The following is a 13195-nucleotide window of genomic DNA, read 5'->3' on the forward strand; positions in this document are numbered from 1 at the left end:
AATACTGGGAAAGGAGAAGGTCCAATATATTCTGCCGTTGATACTGCATGGCTGCGCCGTCTCTTTAAAAAAAATAATAAGCATACAAAGGCGACAAAAGACTAAGCGTGAAAGTCGTTTGAATGGATGACTTGATGCACTGTAAAAAGTTTTGCTGGAAATTTCCGAAAAATGAACTGGAAAATTTGCAGCCCGAACTATTTGGAAATTTTGAAACTTTTTAGAGATCTCTCAAAAACCTTTGACTACCATTTTTGAATATATTGGCAAATTGTCATTTTTGATGCTTCTAAACTTGGTTCTGGTGTGAAATGGTTCCTTATTTCTGTTCCAAACTGTTCGGAACTTTCCAAAAAGAGGACTGGAAATTTTGTTTTCCAACAACTGTTTGGAAAATCGCGATAACTGTTTGGAAAATCGCGTTTCCAAACTATTCGGACATAATTTTGTAGGAAAATTCCAACTTTTATTCACAGTGTGCAACTGCCTCTTGATGTGCTGCTTCTCCGCATTCAGGTCGCCTACGTAGAGGGGAAGCACCATAAAGTGTGTGCACCCCGCGTAGGGCACAACGTCCGGCGCTACCCCGCGCTGCGAGTGTATCCCCGGCTCAGAAGGGATGGCAGCCCCCAGCTGCCGAGGGGTGGCAGCACAGAGTCTAGTGTGTTTGTGGGTGGCAGTTTGCACCGCACTACCCCGCTCACGCGCAGAGTCTCGCCTGGACACAGGACACCCACAAACTGGGCACACACATGCACGGGACACATATATACGGGACGGCGGGTATGGGACACATCACAAATAAAGATGCCGAGGAAAGGAAGGTTTTTTCTTTTAATTAGATAATACCTTAATATTATACAGGTAAGCGTTCGGGATGGGAAGTGAAGACTGAAAATATGGCATGTGATGGCACGTGGATGAGGAGAAAACTGATACCAGGCAAGTTCGATAGATGTCGATAACAATAACATACTAGATAATAATAACTAACAATGGCACTGCTGCCTAGGAAAGGACAAGGCTAGTGAAAAAGAAAGCAGCCATTGGAGTCAAAGAAATGAATATAAATCTGCAATTGAGCAACTAATACAGGAAGATTTCTCTTAGAAGTCAAACCACCTACAGTTTTAATGCTCTTCTGTACGTATATGTAAACAGTACTGTCGTGTTATGCCCCCTAGTCTATGCTTAACACTTCTGTGCTTCTTTAAAATTAAGACCAAATCTTTCAATTTCATTCGAACAGGCAGGTTGCTGAGCGGTGTTCTATTTCTGAGAACAAATGAACCATGACTATGTGAGTTATAAACTTTAGAACAATGACACATCTTACTTGACACCCTCCCAACATTATTTACATCTACTCTGACAGAATAGGAATTAAACACAGCCTACATTGAAAACTGATCGTAGTAGTATTGAAACCCCTCCCCCTTTGTTTCTAATAAAGATTCTTCATTATAAATAACAATTCAAACAATTTTAAGAAACAAAAAAAAAAAGATTCCAAACATGACAACAAAACCAGAAGAATCACTCTTTTATACACAAACTATTTAACAAGGCTTATGAACATATGTTACTCAACAACTGACTTACGTACTCAGACAAGATTGGGTATGGCACCGAAATCAATTCACATATTACAAATTCCTACAACATCACAAAAGAGTCATTTGCACATCTAATATTTGGTTTTACTTTAAATACAAATCATTGCAATAAAACAAAACAGAAACCCTTCAGAAATTCTGCTAACTTTTAAAATATTATGATGATATATGATATAAGAATTCATACATGTAGGTAGCATTCTATAGTAGAAATTTCACAGTACATGATTGAAGAGATACAAACAAGTAAATAAAATTCTGTATGAAAGAAAAAATACCTTTCTTGTAAAGGTAGAAAAAAATAGTCCACACACACATACAAAGGTTTAAAACAAACAAAAACACTCACATACAGGAAAGAAAATCACAATATTTAGCCTCACTCACAAATAATCATACCTAAAACATCTTACTTATCTATGACTCTTTAAGTACACACTTTGGGTCTCCATTATAACTAGTAATGTTCAGGCACCCGAATTTGAAACGGGCACGAAATATCATGTTGTACGAAGACTTGTTATACGGTCCCTTCGGCATTCTGCTACACTTTTCTTCTCTCACTTAGTAGAGTCTCCGAGTCTGGGCGGGCAGACTTCCTCTCTTTTTCTCTCTCTGGAGCAGCACACGCGGCACTGTCACGCTGCGCAGCTCGGGGGCCACGTCCAGAGCCCCCAACCGTGCGCGAGCGCAGCTTTTTTGTACTACTTTCACTTGACCCCGTGCACTTCGTGGAGTTCGAAGCCTTGGCCTGCGGGGCAGTGCTGCTGCGCCCACAGCCAAGGGGCCTCATACTATGACGTCCAACCCTCCGCCATGCGCGACCGCTTCTGCAGGGGTCCGGCGTCGTAGTCTGTGTGTCTCGAGTCGCCCGGGGAAGCGATATTGGTGGGTGTTATTGATCCTGCAGACATAGACGAGGAAGCAATTTGAGGCAGGGGAGGCACCAGACGTCAAACACACATCGCGGGGGAGGAAGACTTTGTGGTGGTCGATCCGCTCTGTTCGACGGGCTAAAGTCGATATCGAGAAAACGGCACCCGCAGTCCACAGCCTCGCCCACAACCAGGAGTTGATTGTCATACACAGTCATCATCGGTCATCATGCTCACACTCTAAATGGGAAAGGACGATTTTGTATAGCGAAGAGGTGTTATTAAGCACCGCCTGCAGCCTACAGGCCACATTTTTTGAGCACACGAACACCAAAATGAAGCTGAATCATTGCTTTTTGTAAATATCATTTGTTATGGCTAGAATATGCCCATTCGTTTGCGATGGAATGCATGTCACGCAAACTACCACATCTTTAAATTTTTTCCTGACCTTTTCTCGATTTTTCCTGACTTTTCCCTGATTTCCCAGAACGGTATTAACCCCACTGGAAATGCAAGCGTGTGAATGTTATCCTGTAGTTTCAAAGGTCTGCCCTCTTATATACAAATAACTTTTCTTGTGTGTTTAGTTAAGAGACAAATGTAAATCCCGGTAAATCCGATTGAGGTGTGCTTAAGAGCACATTCTCGCTATGCAAAATTGTCCTTTCCCATCTAAGGTCCCAGTTAAGGTCGGGGGATTTACGGTAAACACATTTTTTTTTCTTTCTGAGGTACGAGGTCATGTCACGACATGTCAAGGACAACCTCCCGCAGCGTCCATTGAATTCCCAGCAAACTCTTGAAGCCGTCTGCGTTTTCACGACGAAGCCATGGAATTCCTGCCTGGTATCCCAAGCTGGCATACAAGACGGAAATTCCAATTTATCGTCCGCAAAGTCGTGATAACCAAGTGCGTGTTCACTGGCAACCCAGGTGTGCAGCTGCTCAACACTGGTAGGTGTGCAACTGCTCAACACTGCTGGTGTGACGTGTGCAACTGCTCAACACTGCTGGTGTGACGTGTGCAACTGCTCAACACTGCTGGTGTGACGTGTGCAACTGTTCAACACTTGTAAGTGTGCAAGTGCGCGTTGCACACTTACAAGGGCAGAACTGTCAAGTTTAACACTTGCAGGCATTCAACCTGCAGTGGTAAACTTACAATAAGAAGTGTTGCGCAACGTTGCCCACTTGGTTTGTCAGTGTTCTCGGTAACATCGACGCTGGCCTATCGAACAAAAGTGACCGCAGCCAAGTCGCCATTTCTCTCCCGCGTGATTGCAGAGCGTGGCGTGGTCACCGGCGGCCGGGCGGCCCCGTAGGGCGGCGCGCCCCGCGACCCGTGGAGACGAGCCCCGAGGCCACCGCGTGCCCCGTGTCTCGGGTCGATAGCGCGGCCGGCGCAATACTCGGCGTTACGTTACACGCTGCTGTACCCGCGTTAGGAGAGGCGTTTCTACACGCACTGAAAATGCAAGTGTGTGAATGTCGCTCACCTGCAAGTGAGCGACATTCCATTCGTACACTTAGGGGGGTAAAGGTGCGAATTTTTCCTAGAAAATTCACACGTTTACCCCCAAGTGTACGAATGGAATGTCGCTCACTTGCAGGTGAGCGACATTCACACACTTGCATTTCCAGTGCGCGTGTCCTCTTGGCATACGGCGAACAGCCACCAAGAAGTGGCGCACAAAATGCGTATTGTGAATTTATTTAAAACTTATTGTGATTTTTTTTAAAAACTTGGTGCGAATTTTTTGAAAAATCGGTGTGAAGTTTTCTTCTGAAAATTCACGCACTTACAGGGTCTCTACGCGTACCGATGTCGTCCACACACCTACAAGTGCGTGGCATTGGGTCCTCACCTGCCGTGGGCGTGGGCGTGCCGCAGGGGGTGAGGTGTCCCGACGAGCTCGGCCTGGGCGCGGCGTGGGCGTGCCCGTGGCTGAGCGAGTGGCCGAGCGGCTGCAGCGGCAGCACCACGTGCCCGCCCCCGCCGCCCATCCCGGATATCGACAGCGTCTGGATGTGCGGCTGCTGGACGGGCACGGCCACGGTGAGCGGTCCCGGGCCGGGCGCCCCGAGCGAGGACGCTGACGACCCGGCCGCCAGGCTGCCGCCGGGGTCGCGGTCCCGGGGGTCCCGGTGCTGGTCCCTCAGGTCCCGCTGGTCGCGCGGCGGTGAGATGGGCTCGCTCTTGATGCGCAGCGGCAGCGGAGAGTGGCAGCGCGGCGGCGTGCTGCTTGACACGGCGACCTGCGGCACCGAGCTGCGAGAGAGAAGGAGAGGCGTCAGTCCCACCGTGAAAATATTTCATGTAAATATTCGACAAATATTGCCAGATATTCCAAAAACTCCAGATATTGCACCAAGAATTTTGCCAGGTATTTCAAAAATATCCCACATATTCGAAAATTATTCCATGGATATTCCATGTACCGGGTGATTCAGAGCACGCGCCGCCGTGTTGCGGGTTTGCCTATCCTCGACTCGGCGGGCGCACAGGTGAGAGGTGAGGAGGGGACCCCTCACCTCATGAGCTCTCACCCGTGCGCCCGCCGAGTCGAGGATAGGCAAACCCGCAACACGGCGGCGCGTGCTCTGAATCACCCGGTACACCGAAAATCTGAGTGGTCGACCCCCCGCGCGCACTTGATACGCAAGTGAGTGAATTATGTGTCGCTCACTTGAAGGTGTGTGTGAGTGCCCATTCGTACAATTGAGGGAGTGAAGGTGCAAATTTGCCTTTAATATCCACACACTTGCGCCTTCATGTGTACGAATGGCCGTCACAACACAGAGGTTTGTATTGTTCCCGCGGTGTGGTCTCAACAAAAACAAATCAGGACGAACGTTGGAGTCCATGGTGACCCCATGATATTGGCATTGGCACCCCGGGATGCCCAAATGCACAGTACAAACAATGTCTGCATTTTTGGGGTAAAAGGGGATATATTTGAGGATCTCCTCCAGTTTAAGGAAAACTCCTCAGGTTGTGAGAAGGTCTCGTAAGAAAATATGCGGAAATTTTCCTCATTTTTCCAGGAGATTTCCTCCAAATCTATAATGACTTTTCCTCAAACTAGACGAGTTTCACAAAGTTGTCATTTTTTCCCCCTCAAGAACTGCTCAGACATTATTTACACCGTGTGGACTATTGTGCGTACGCGTACCTCCTCCCCTAAGGGTCACGCAGCACGTGAACGACCCCCTTTGATGGTCATAAGCTCACCTGCAGTGCGAGTGGTGGTGCGGCCAGCCCAGCGTGCTGCCCAGCCCCATGTCGGCGCCCATGCTGAAGTCCTGCGCGCCGAAGGGCCCCAGCGACGACGCGTAGCCCGACATGCCGGCGATGGACGGCGCCTGCAAGTGTTGCGCGCCGCGGTGTGAGGAGGGGGCCGGGCCGGAGCCGCCCTGCCCGCCGTAGTGCAGGCCGCGCGGCAGGCGCTGCGGGCGCGCACAACACACCATGCTTGTTAGTGAGGTTAGTAGTGAGCAGCAGGGAGGAACAGCGCTGCCGAGAGGGGCGGGAGAGTTGAGAGGGGCGGGAGAGCCGCGAGGGGCGGGAGAGCTGAGGGGGGCGGGAGAGCTGCCGGAGAGCTGCGAGAGGCGGTAGAACTGCAAGGGGCGGGAGAGCTGCAAGGGGCGGGAGCGGGCGGGAGAGCTGCGAGGGGCGGGAGAGCTGAAAGAGGCGGGAGCGGGCGGGAGAGCTGAAAGGGGCGGGAAAACTGAAAGGGGTGGTAGAGCTGAAAGGGGCGGGAGAGCTGAAAGGAGCGGGAGAACCGCAAGGGGCGGGAGAGCTGAAAGGGGCGGGAGAGCTGAAAGGAGCAGGTGAACTGCAAGGGGCGGGAGAGCTGAAAGGAGCGGGAGAGCTGCGAGGGGCGGGAGAGCCGCGAGGGGCGGGAGAGCCACACGTAGGTTGGGCCGCGGTGGGGGGTAACACGCGCGCGGGCGATACGTCGTGCGTAATTGAAGTGATAATGTCGATAATTGCAGCACGTGACACGTGAGGCCGGGCTTAGCGTTAGTGATTAGTTAATCAGAAGCGGCCGATACACGACGAACAGCAACGTGGTAAACTGAGGGGATTTTTTTTCTTTTTCTGGAAAGCAATGAAACATATTTTTTTTTGTACTTGCTCACCTCGTCGAAGAGCCTGTCGCCGTTGGAGTGGCACGAGTCGGCCGCCACGTCGTCCGCCTCGAGCGGGCCCTGGCTGGGGATGAGGACGCGCAGGCTGCGGGGCGAGTGCCGACCGCCGCCCTTGCCCGGCGAGGCGCCCGGCGGCGGCGGCGACTCGCCCAGCGGGCTCGACGAGTTGGGGTAGCCGTTGCTCATCTCCAGCATGCCACCGGCCGCGTACACTAACACACAAAAAGTTAATTGAATTTTTCTTCAATCCGTTTTTTTTAAATTAACTTTTAATTTAAGTTAGCTTAACAATAGAATCACAAAGAATAATGGGTCGTAGGTTGACGGGAAAATTTTTAAATTACAATTAGAAATTGTAAATTGAATTGACAAACACTTCGCATCGACTTGGAATTGATCGACACGACAAGTAAAAATGGGCTGTCGCAATTTTACGACATATTTGGTAAATACAAATTACAACACATGATCTAAATTTACGAGGATATTTTTCTCAGAGAAAAGTAGTTTGTTTTCAGCAGTTTTTTTTTGGCAGGGTTCTTGATTGATTTTTACTCGTCGCACCTGAGTCCGTCTCCGAGGAGGAGGGGCGGGGGCTGACGGTGTGGGCCATCTGCGGGCTGGCCTGCAGCAGGCCGGCCTCGCCGTAGCTCACGGGCACGGACACGGGCAGCGTGTAGCTCGACTGCGCCATGGGCACCTGCGGACACAGACACACTACAGCGTGTTGTACGGCACTAAAGTGCGCTGGAGACGGCTCACACGCCAGAGCTCGTACCCTGGATCCTCCGTTGATCTGACTACTCCGCTGCATCATCATCTGGAACTCCTCGTCGATCTTGGAGTACTTGGCCTCGGTGCGCGGCGTGAGCGTGTACTCCGAGTCCGCCTCGGGGCTGTCCGGGCTGCACGCGCCGTTCTTGTGCTCCTTCTTGTTCAGCGCCTGGAACAAGCAAGGAGAGACACGCGGTCGTGTGATGAAATGTCGACGTCAAGCTGCTTGTTGTGCACTGGAGACCAAAGTGTGTGAATGCCCATTCGTACACTTGTAGGTGTGTGAATGCCCATTCGTCGACCATTCGTACACTTCAGGGAGTAAATGTAAAAATTTTCCTTTAAAATTCACATACTTGTGCCCCCATAGAAGTGTGCGACATTCACACACTTGGGTCTCGCTCCGGATCTGCAAACTCACCTCGATTATGTTCTTGTTGGTGAGCGACTCATGCGGCTCGTTGTACTCGGTGTACTTGAGCAGCACCTTGTCCATGTCGGTGGAGGCGTACTGGTACAACTTGTTGGACGAGCTGAAGATGATGAGGGCGATCTCGCAGTCGCAGAGCACGCTCAGCTCGTACGCCTTCTTCATGACGCCGAACTTCCGCTTGTTGAACGTCACCTGCCGGTTCCGCTCGTCCGTGATCCTCGAGATCTGGATCTTCTTCCGACCCATGGTGTGGCAGCCTCCGGGCGCTGTGGGCGGGCGTCGTGGCGGAAGTCACACTCGGCTGCAACACAAAAAAAAAGGAAAAAATAAGAAATAAACTCTCATCCGAAAACTTGCGGAGCGATACAACCCATCACACCATAAAGAGATTTTTTGATTCAGTCAGGCAAAGAAATTGGCGGCTGAAAATTAGCAAGACCGTTAATAAAGGGTGAAGATTCGTAAATTCCCAGATATTTCCAGAACTTGTCCCTGACTATAAGTTCAAGGTTATCGATTACATTCATCATCCTTAGAAGTATTTTTTTTTGGTTCAACTTCTGTTGAAGCCAAGCTGATGCATTCATTTTACAGTACCGTAGCGCGACAGCTAAACATGCTGGCAGTTTTGTTGTTGTTGTTTTGTTGTTGTTTTTTCCACGACACGGCGATTGATTGCTCCGACTTTTCCATGACTGTCATTAATCATGATTTTTCTACGACTTAAAACTGTGGACTGTATCACACATGAGTTTCAAGGAAACCCCCTTGCGTGTTTGTGAACAGCGAATCATGCGCATCTTTTGCAAGGTACAGTACGTCTTCGAAACAGGTGTGCGGCCGGGCAGGAGGGAGGCACGACGACGACGTCTCCGGGACAGCCAGCTCCGGGGACGCCAAGGTCGCGGCCATCCTCGCCCTCGCGCCAGCCCGCTGCCGCTGACCCATTTCTGCCATCGACCGCTGATGTAGCGTCGCCGCTCCGTCAGCGTGCGGCGCGCGCCGGGCACAACGATCTCGCCCCCTCCCCCCCCCCCCAACACGAGAACGCACATATCCGACGAGCAAACGTACACGACGGCGGAGTGCAAAGTGAGCTCAATGCACGTCAAGCAAGGCGTCACCCCCCCCCCCCCCTCCAACGTCCAGCGCCGAGCGGCCGGCGGGAGGAGGAGCGCCCGCGGAGCGTGGGTAGGCAACACGGCCGCACGGCTGCCAGCGCGTTGCCTAAGCCTCCTGGCGAGCGCCGCGGCCGCCCACCGAGGAGAGGCTGCCTGGCAACGGCCGCGTGGCAGGTGGCGCGGACGGATGGACAGGCGGACTGTACGCCAAGGGGGTCGAGCGCAAGGGGACAGTAGGTATACAAAAGTAATATCGAAAAAAGAAAAAAAAACCTAATACATGGATTTGTGCCTTCTGCGACTTAACCACGACGGCGCTTAAAATTGTTCATACGGCTCACTGAAGAAGTTGAAGACATGCTTTAGTCGCCACGCGGCTCTGGCCTCCTCGAACCTTCTAGTAGACCAGAGCAAGTTAGAGAAATTGGTGCACGCGGCGTAACCCAGCCCAAGTCGCACACTCGCGCAGATGTGTAAATTTCCATTCCATTGAGGAATTTTTTCACTTGTACAAGTGTCGGAATGGGAATTCACAAACACCTAAGAGAGTGCGAATGTTAACTCACAAACACCAAGGATGTTGAATTGGAAATTCCATGTACCATGGATTTGACGTTATGACTTGAGTCAAATACACCTACAATAAGTTACGAATGGAAATTCACACACACACTCAAACACCAATAAGCCCGTGACATTTCACACAGCGACAGCGGAGGTGAGACGGATGACATACACACAGTGAATGCTGTCATCACTCCACATTGCGGTCGACAGCCCGCGAGTGGTAAGGATGACAACTGAAGCTTCATGCTCTCTGGCCTTGGGTCCAGCCCCTACAGACAGCCCGCGTCGTCTCTGTTTGGCCATTACTCGTCGCTCCATTTCGCGCCACGTTTCGAAAGAGAAAATGGACAATAACTAATACAGTTGAGCCCCCGAGGAGGCCCGACGGGCGGGCGCACGCTTTCTTCCTTTTGGCCTTGTTTGCCCGGTCGAGTCGAGAGAATGGATCGTGTACTCAAGATGGGGAAGAGACGTCAAAATGTCCATTTCGTGTGCTCTAAACTAGAGATTAAAAATAACAAAATTTGCAAGCACTTCGTAGAGGTGCCTTGGAGTTGGTCGACAAGTACCGGGTGATTCACAGCACGCGCCGCCGTGTTGCGGGTTTGCCTATCCTCGACTCGGCGGGCGCACGGGTGAGAGGAGAGGAGAGGACCCCTCCAAAAAAGAAAAAAGAAAATACAACAAAATTTTACAATCTACGAGGGGTTTTTTTTTTCAGTGCGTTGTGTGTGTTTTCCGTTTACATGATTGGCAGTGTAGCTGCAGCGGGCGTGAGCGAGGGGCGCCGCCGCGCCGTCCGCAGCCTCACTCACGCACACACACACACACACGCACGCGCGCGCGCACACACACACACACACACACACACGCGCCACACACACACACACACATGCGCGCGGGGGCCGACCCTTTGGCACGCGTCCAAGCGAGCAGCGCCGCCACGCCTGGCTTTGCCTCGCCGCCCCAACGAGCCCCATGAGCCTTCGGGCTCGCGGCGCGGAGCGGGCAGAGCGGAGCAGAGCGGAGCAGAGCGGAGCGGGCCGGCAAATGGCTGAGCATCACCGCCCGCCTCATGGCGCGCTCTCTCCCTCTCTCCGTCTCTCTCTCGCCCTCTCTCTCTTACTCATTCTCTCTCTCCCTCCCTCTCCCTCTCTCTCCCCCAACGTTCGTCACCCTTTGCTAATGCGATGCTCACACGGCGTGCCGAGCTCCCACGCCCGCCGCCTCCTCGTGGGCGCCCCGCCCCGCCCCGCCCCGCCCCGCCGCGCCCCGCCCCGCCCCGCCCCGCCCTGGCGCGCGCGCAACCAGCGGCCCCGATCGCTCCTCCACTCGACTGGCTGTGGCACGGGCCAGTGATGGCGAGGGCCGGCTTGGCCCAGAGGCTGGCTGGCTGGCCGCGCTGAGCCTGCCGCCGCCACGGGCCCGGTTAGCCTAGATGACAGTGACTGGGAAATTTCATTCAGAGATAATGTATGACAAGTTGTATCACGAAATCTTCCCCTCAAACTTCAACCTTTTCACCAAAATCTCCGCGCTATCTTGTTTTTCAAAAGCACGCCCAGAAAACGCAGAAACAGAAGACCGTCTAGAGAACCAAGTTCAAAATTTCACCCCTGTCAACCAAAGTTTATCCTCGTGCGATGAAATAATTTTATCTAGCTGTCTTAATTTGATTGGTGTAACCATATTTAGTTTCAAATGTGGTTACTCAATTTTAGTCGGCTATAAGAACTAAGTTTTGTTAAATACAACCCTGATTTTGTTGTATCAACTAAATGGTTCTCTGGGTGCAGAAATGTGGAGTTTCGCCACGATATCGTCACAGCATTATTCATCGCGTCAATTAATCGATCAATTTTAGCGGGCCACAGAAGGCCCAACCAAACACCGCCGGTAGGGTGCGTAACGGATTTGTCACCGCGGCAAAGTGGAGCTTGCAATTCTGTTAAGTGGATGGGCGGGCCTGCTTGTAGTTATGTTCTTCAAGCAAACCCTTGTTTATTAATTTATTAAGAGTAAAATGTGAGGAGGGCGGGGGCCGCTTGCCTGGGGAGGTAAGACCTTGGCCGGCGGGGCCCGGGGAGGGTGACCCCGAGGAAGTGCGCCAGGCTTGCGGGGGAAGGAGGGACAGGGAGGGGGAGGGGGATTAGAGGGGGATCGATCCCGCCAGGAACGGGTGGCAAGTTGCGGCGGGCGGCTCCAGTACTGTCAATAAACTTTCGCAAGGTGAGCCATAATACAAATACCACACATGAAACCCAGTGCGCGACACAAGACACGTTTCTTAGGTCGCGGACAAGAGATACAGCACGCAAACTTGAGCAATTTTAGTAGAACTCGCTACTCTCCAGAGGGATCACGCGTCGATGCCATGCATCATAGCGCTGGATCAAAAGTAGAAGTGGCTAAGAACGATTGCGTTTGAAACACTGCCGCGTTTGTTTGTTTTTCGAACAAAGCAGATTGTTCTTTCTTTCCTTCAAACATTTTTCGCGGCGCTTATTGGCAGTGTACTTGTGCGATAATACTGCACAAACAGCGGCGCGCACCCAACAAAGGGGGCAGACATCCCCGTCGCGGGCCGCTCGCCCTTTCTCTCCCTCTCTCTCTCTCTCTCTCCCTCCGGCAGCCCTCCGCCGCCACCTGTTGAGGCGCGGGGGGCGCGGGGCGAAGAAAGGGACGGAGGGTGCGACGCGCCGGCGCCCCCCCGCTCCGGGCCCAAGCCAAGCCAGGCGACTCAAACGGACGGACCAGCCACATTTTCGCACAATTTACCCATGTTTACAGTGAGGAATTATTGACGGTAGGCTGCCCCTCCCCCCCCCCCCCCCCCCCCAACTAAATAATGAAATAAATTAAAGGAGAAATGAAATGTATAATGGAGCGCCTATCACACGCTAGTGGGGTGTAAATTTCAAATTTTACCAAACTGTGCCTAGACTCAGTTAAATGACCGCGACATTTCTTCCGTGGGCGGTAGTAAACCATCCCTGTAAAACATACGTGTACGGCATCTTCCATGTAAAATTTTTCTGTAGCCGGTACGACATTTCGGTACGACGCGCCAAGGCGAGCTTGCCCCCGCGCCAATGAGCCCTGCGTGTTCAACTTGCGTGCACACGTGCACTATGTTGCACACTTTTAAGTGTTTGACTAGATATTTGAAAGCTGCCAAGTGTTCAACAGTAAATTTGAACACTTTAAATAAATGTCCAAAGGTTAACAAATAAGTTAACCCTGGTGTTGAACACTTTGAAGTGGTCATTTTTACTGTTAAAAAAATGGTAGTATTCAAATATCAAGCCAACCACTCAAAAGTGTGCAACATAGTGTTGGGCATGGTCACTTGCACGTGCATGCACGCCAGTGGCACACTTTATATATCAGAGAAGACAGACATTTAAATTTTAAAGTTGTCAGTGTAAACGGGAGCCGGGCGACACCCCGGAAGGAAGCTCGGGAAATGACACTCGGCTCGCGGGGGCGCTGAGTGCTCGCCGCCCTTCCCCTCGCTGAAGGGAGAGCCAATGAGATGCAGCAGCTGCATCGGGAAGGGGAGGGGGGGAGGGGGAGGGCGTGCTGCAGCGGGACTCCCCCAGGGAGGGAGAGGTGTGTGTGTGTGTGCATTAGACGCTTCCGGTACACACAGCC

The 13195-nt window shown here is 51.8% G+C and overlaps 1 protein-coding gene across 7 annotated transcripts in view; it reads right to left on the reverse strand.

Moving 5' to 3' along the window:
* Nucleotides 1-815: 815 nt before the first annotated feature.
* LOC113214364 (myocyte-specific enhancer factor 2) overlaps nt 816-13195 on the reverse strand; it is an 84666-nt gene continuing 72286 nt past the window's right edge. For 6 of the 7 annotated variants that reach the window (XM_052268650.1, XM_052268651.1, XM_052268653.1 and 3 more), the window contains 7 exons: nt 7842-8154; nt 7425-7589; nt 7211-7346; nt 6638-6858; nt 5727-5941; nt 4360-4763; nt 816-2520 (listed from right to left, as the gene is read on the reverse strand). In XM_052268650.1, coding sequence (XP_052124610.1) covers nt 2411-2520; nt 4360-4763; nt 5727-5941; nt 6638-6858; nt 7211-7346; nt 7425-7589; nt 7842-8099 — 1509 coding nt within the window. In that variant the 5' untranslated portion in view covers nt 8100-8154 and the 3' untranslated portion in view covers nt 816-2410. The remainder of the gene's footprint in view (nt 2521-4359; nt 4764-5726; nt 5942-6637; nt 6859-7210; nt 7347-7424; nt 7590-7841; nt 8155-13195) is intronic. The other variant, XM_052268656.1, reaches the window with a different exon arrangement.

The sequence above is a fragment of the Frankliniella occidentalis genome, unplaced genomic scaffold, assembly GCF_000697945.3.
Source record: "Frankliniella occidentalis isolate FOCC.00 unplaced genomic scaffold, Focc_3.1 Scaffold74, whole genome shotgun sequence".
Taxonomy (NCBI): Eukaryota; Metazoa; Arthropoda; class Insecta; order Thysanoptera; family Thripidae; genus Frankliniella; species Frankliniella occidentalis.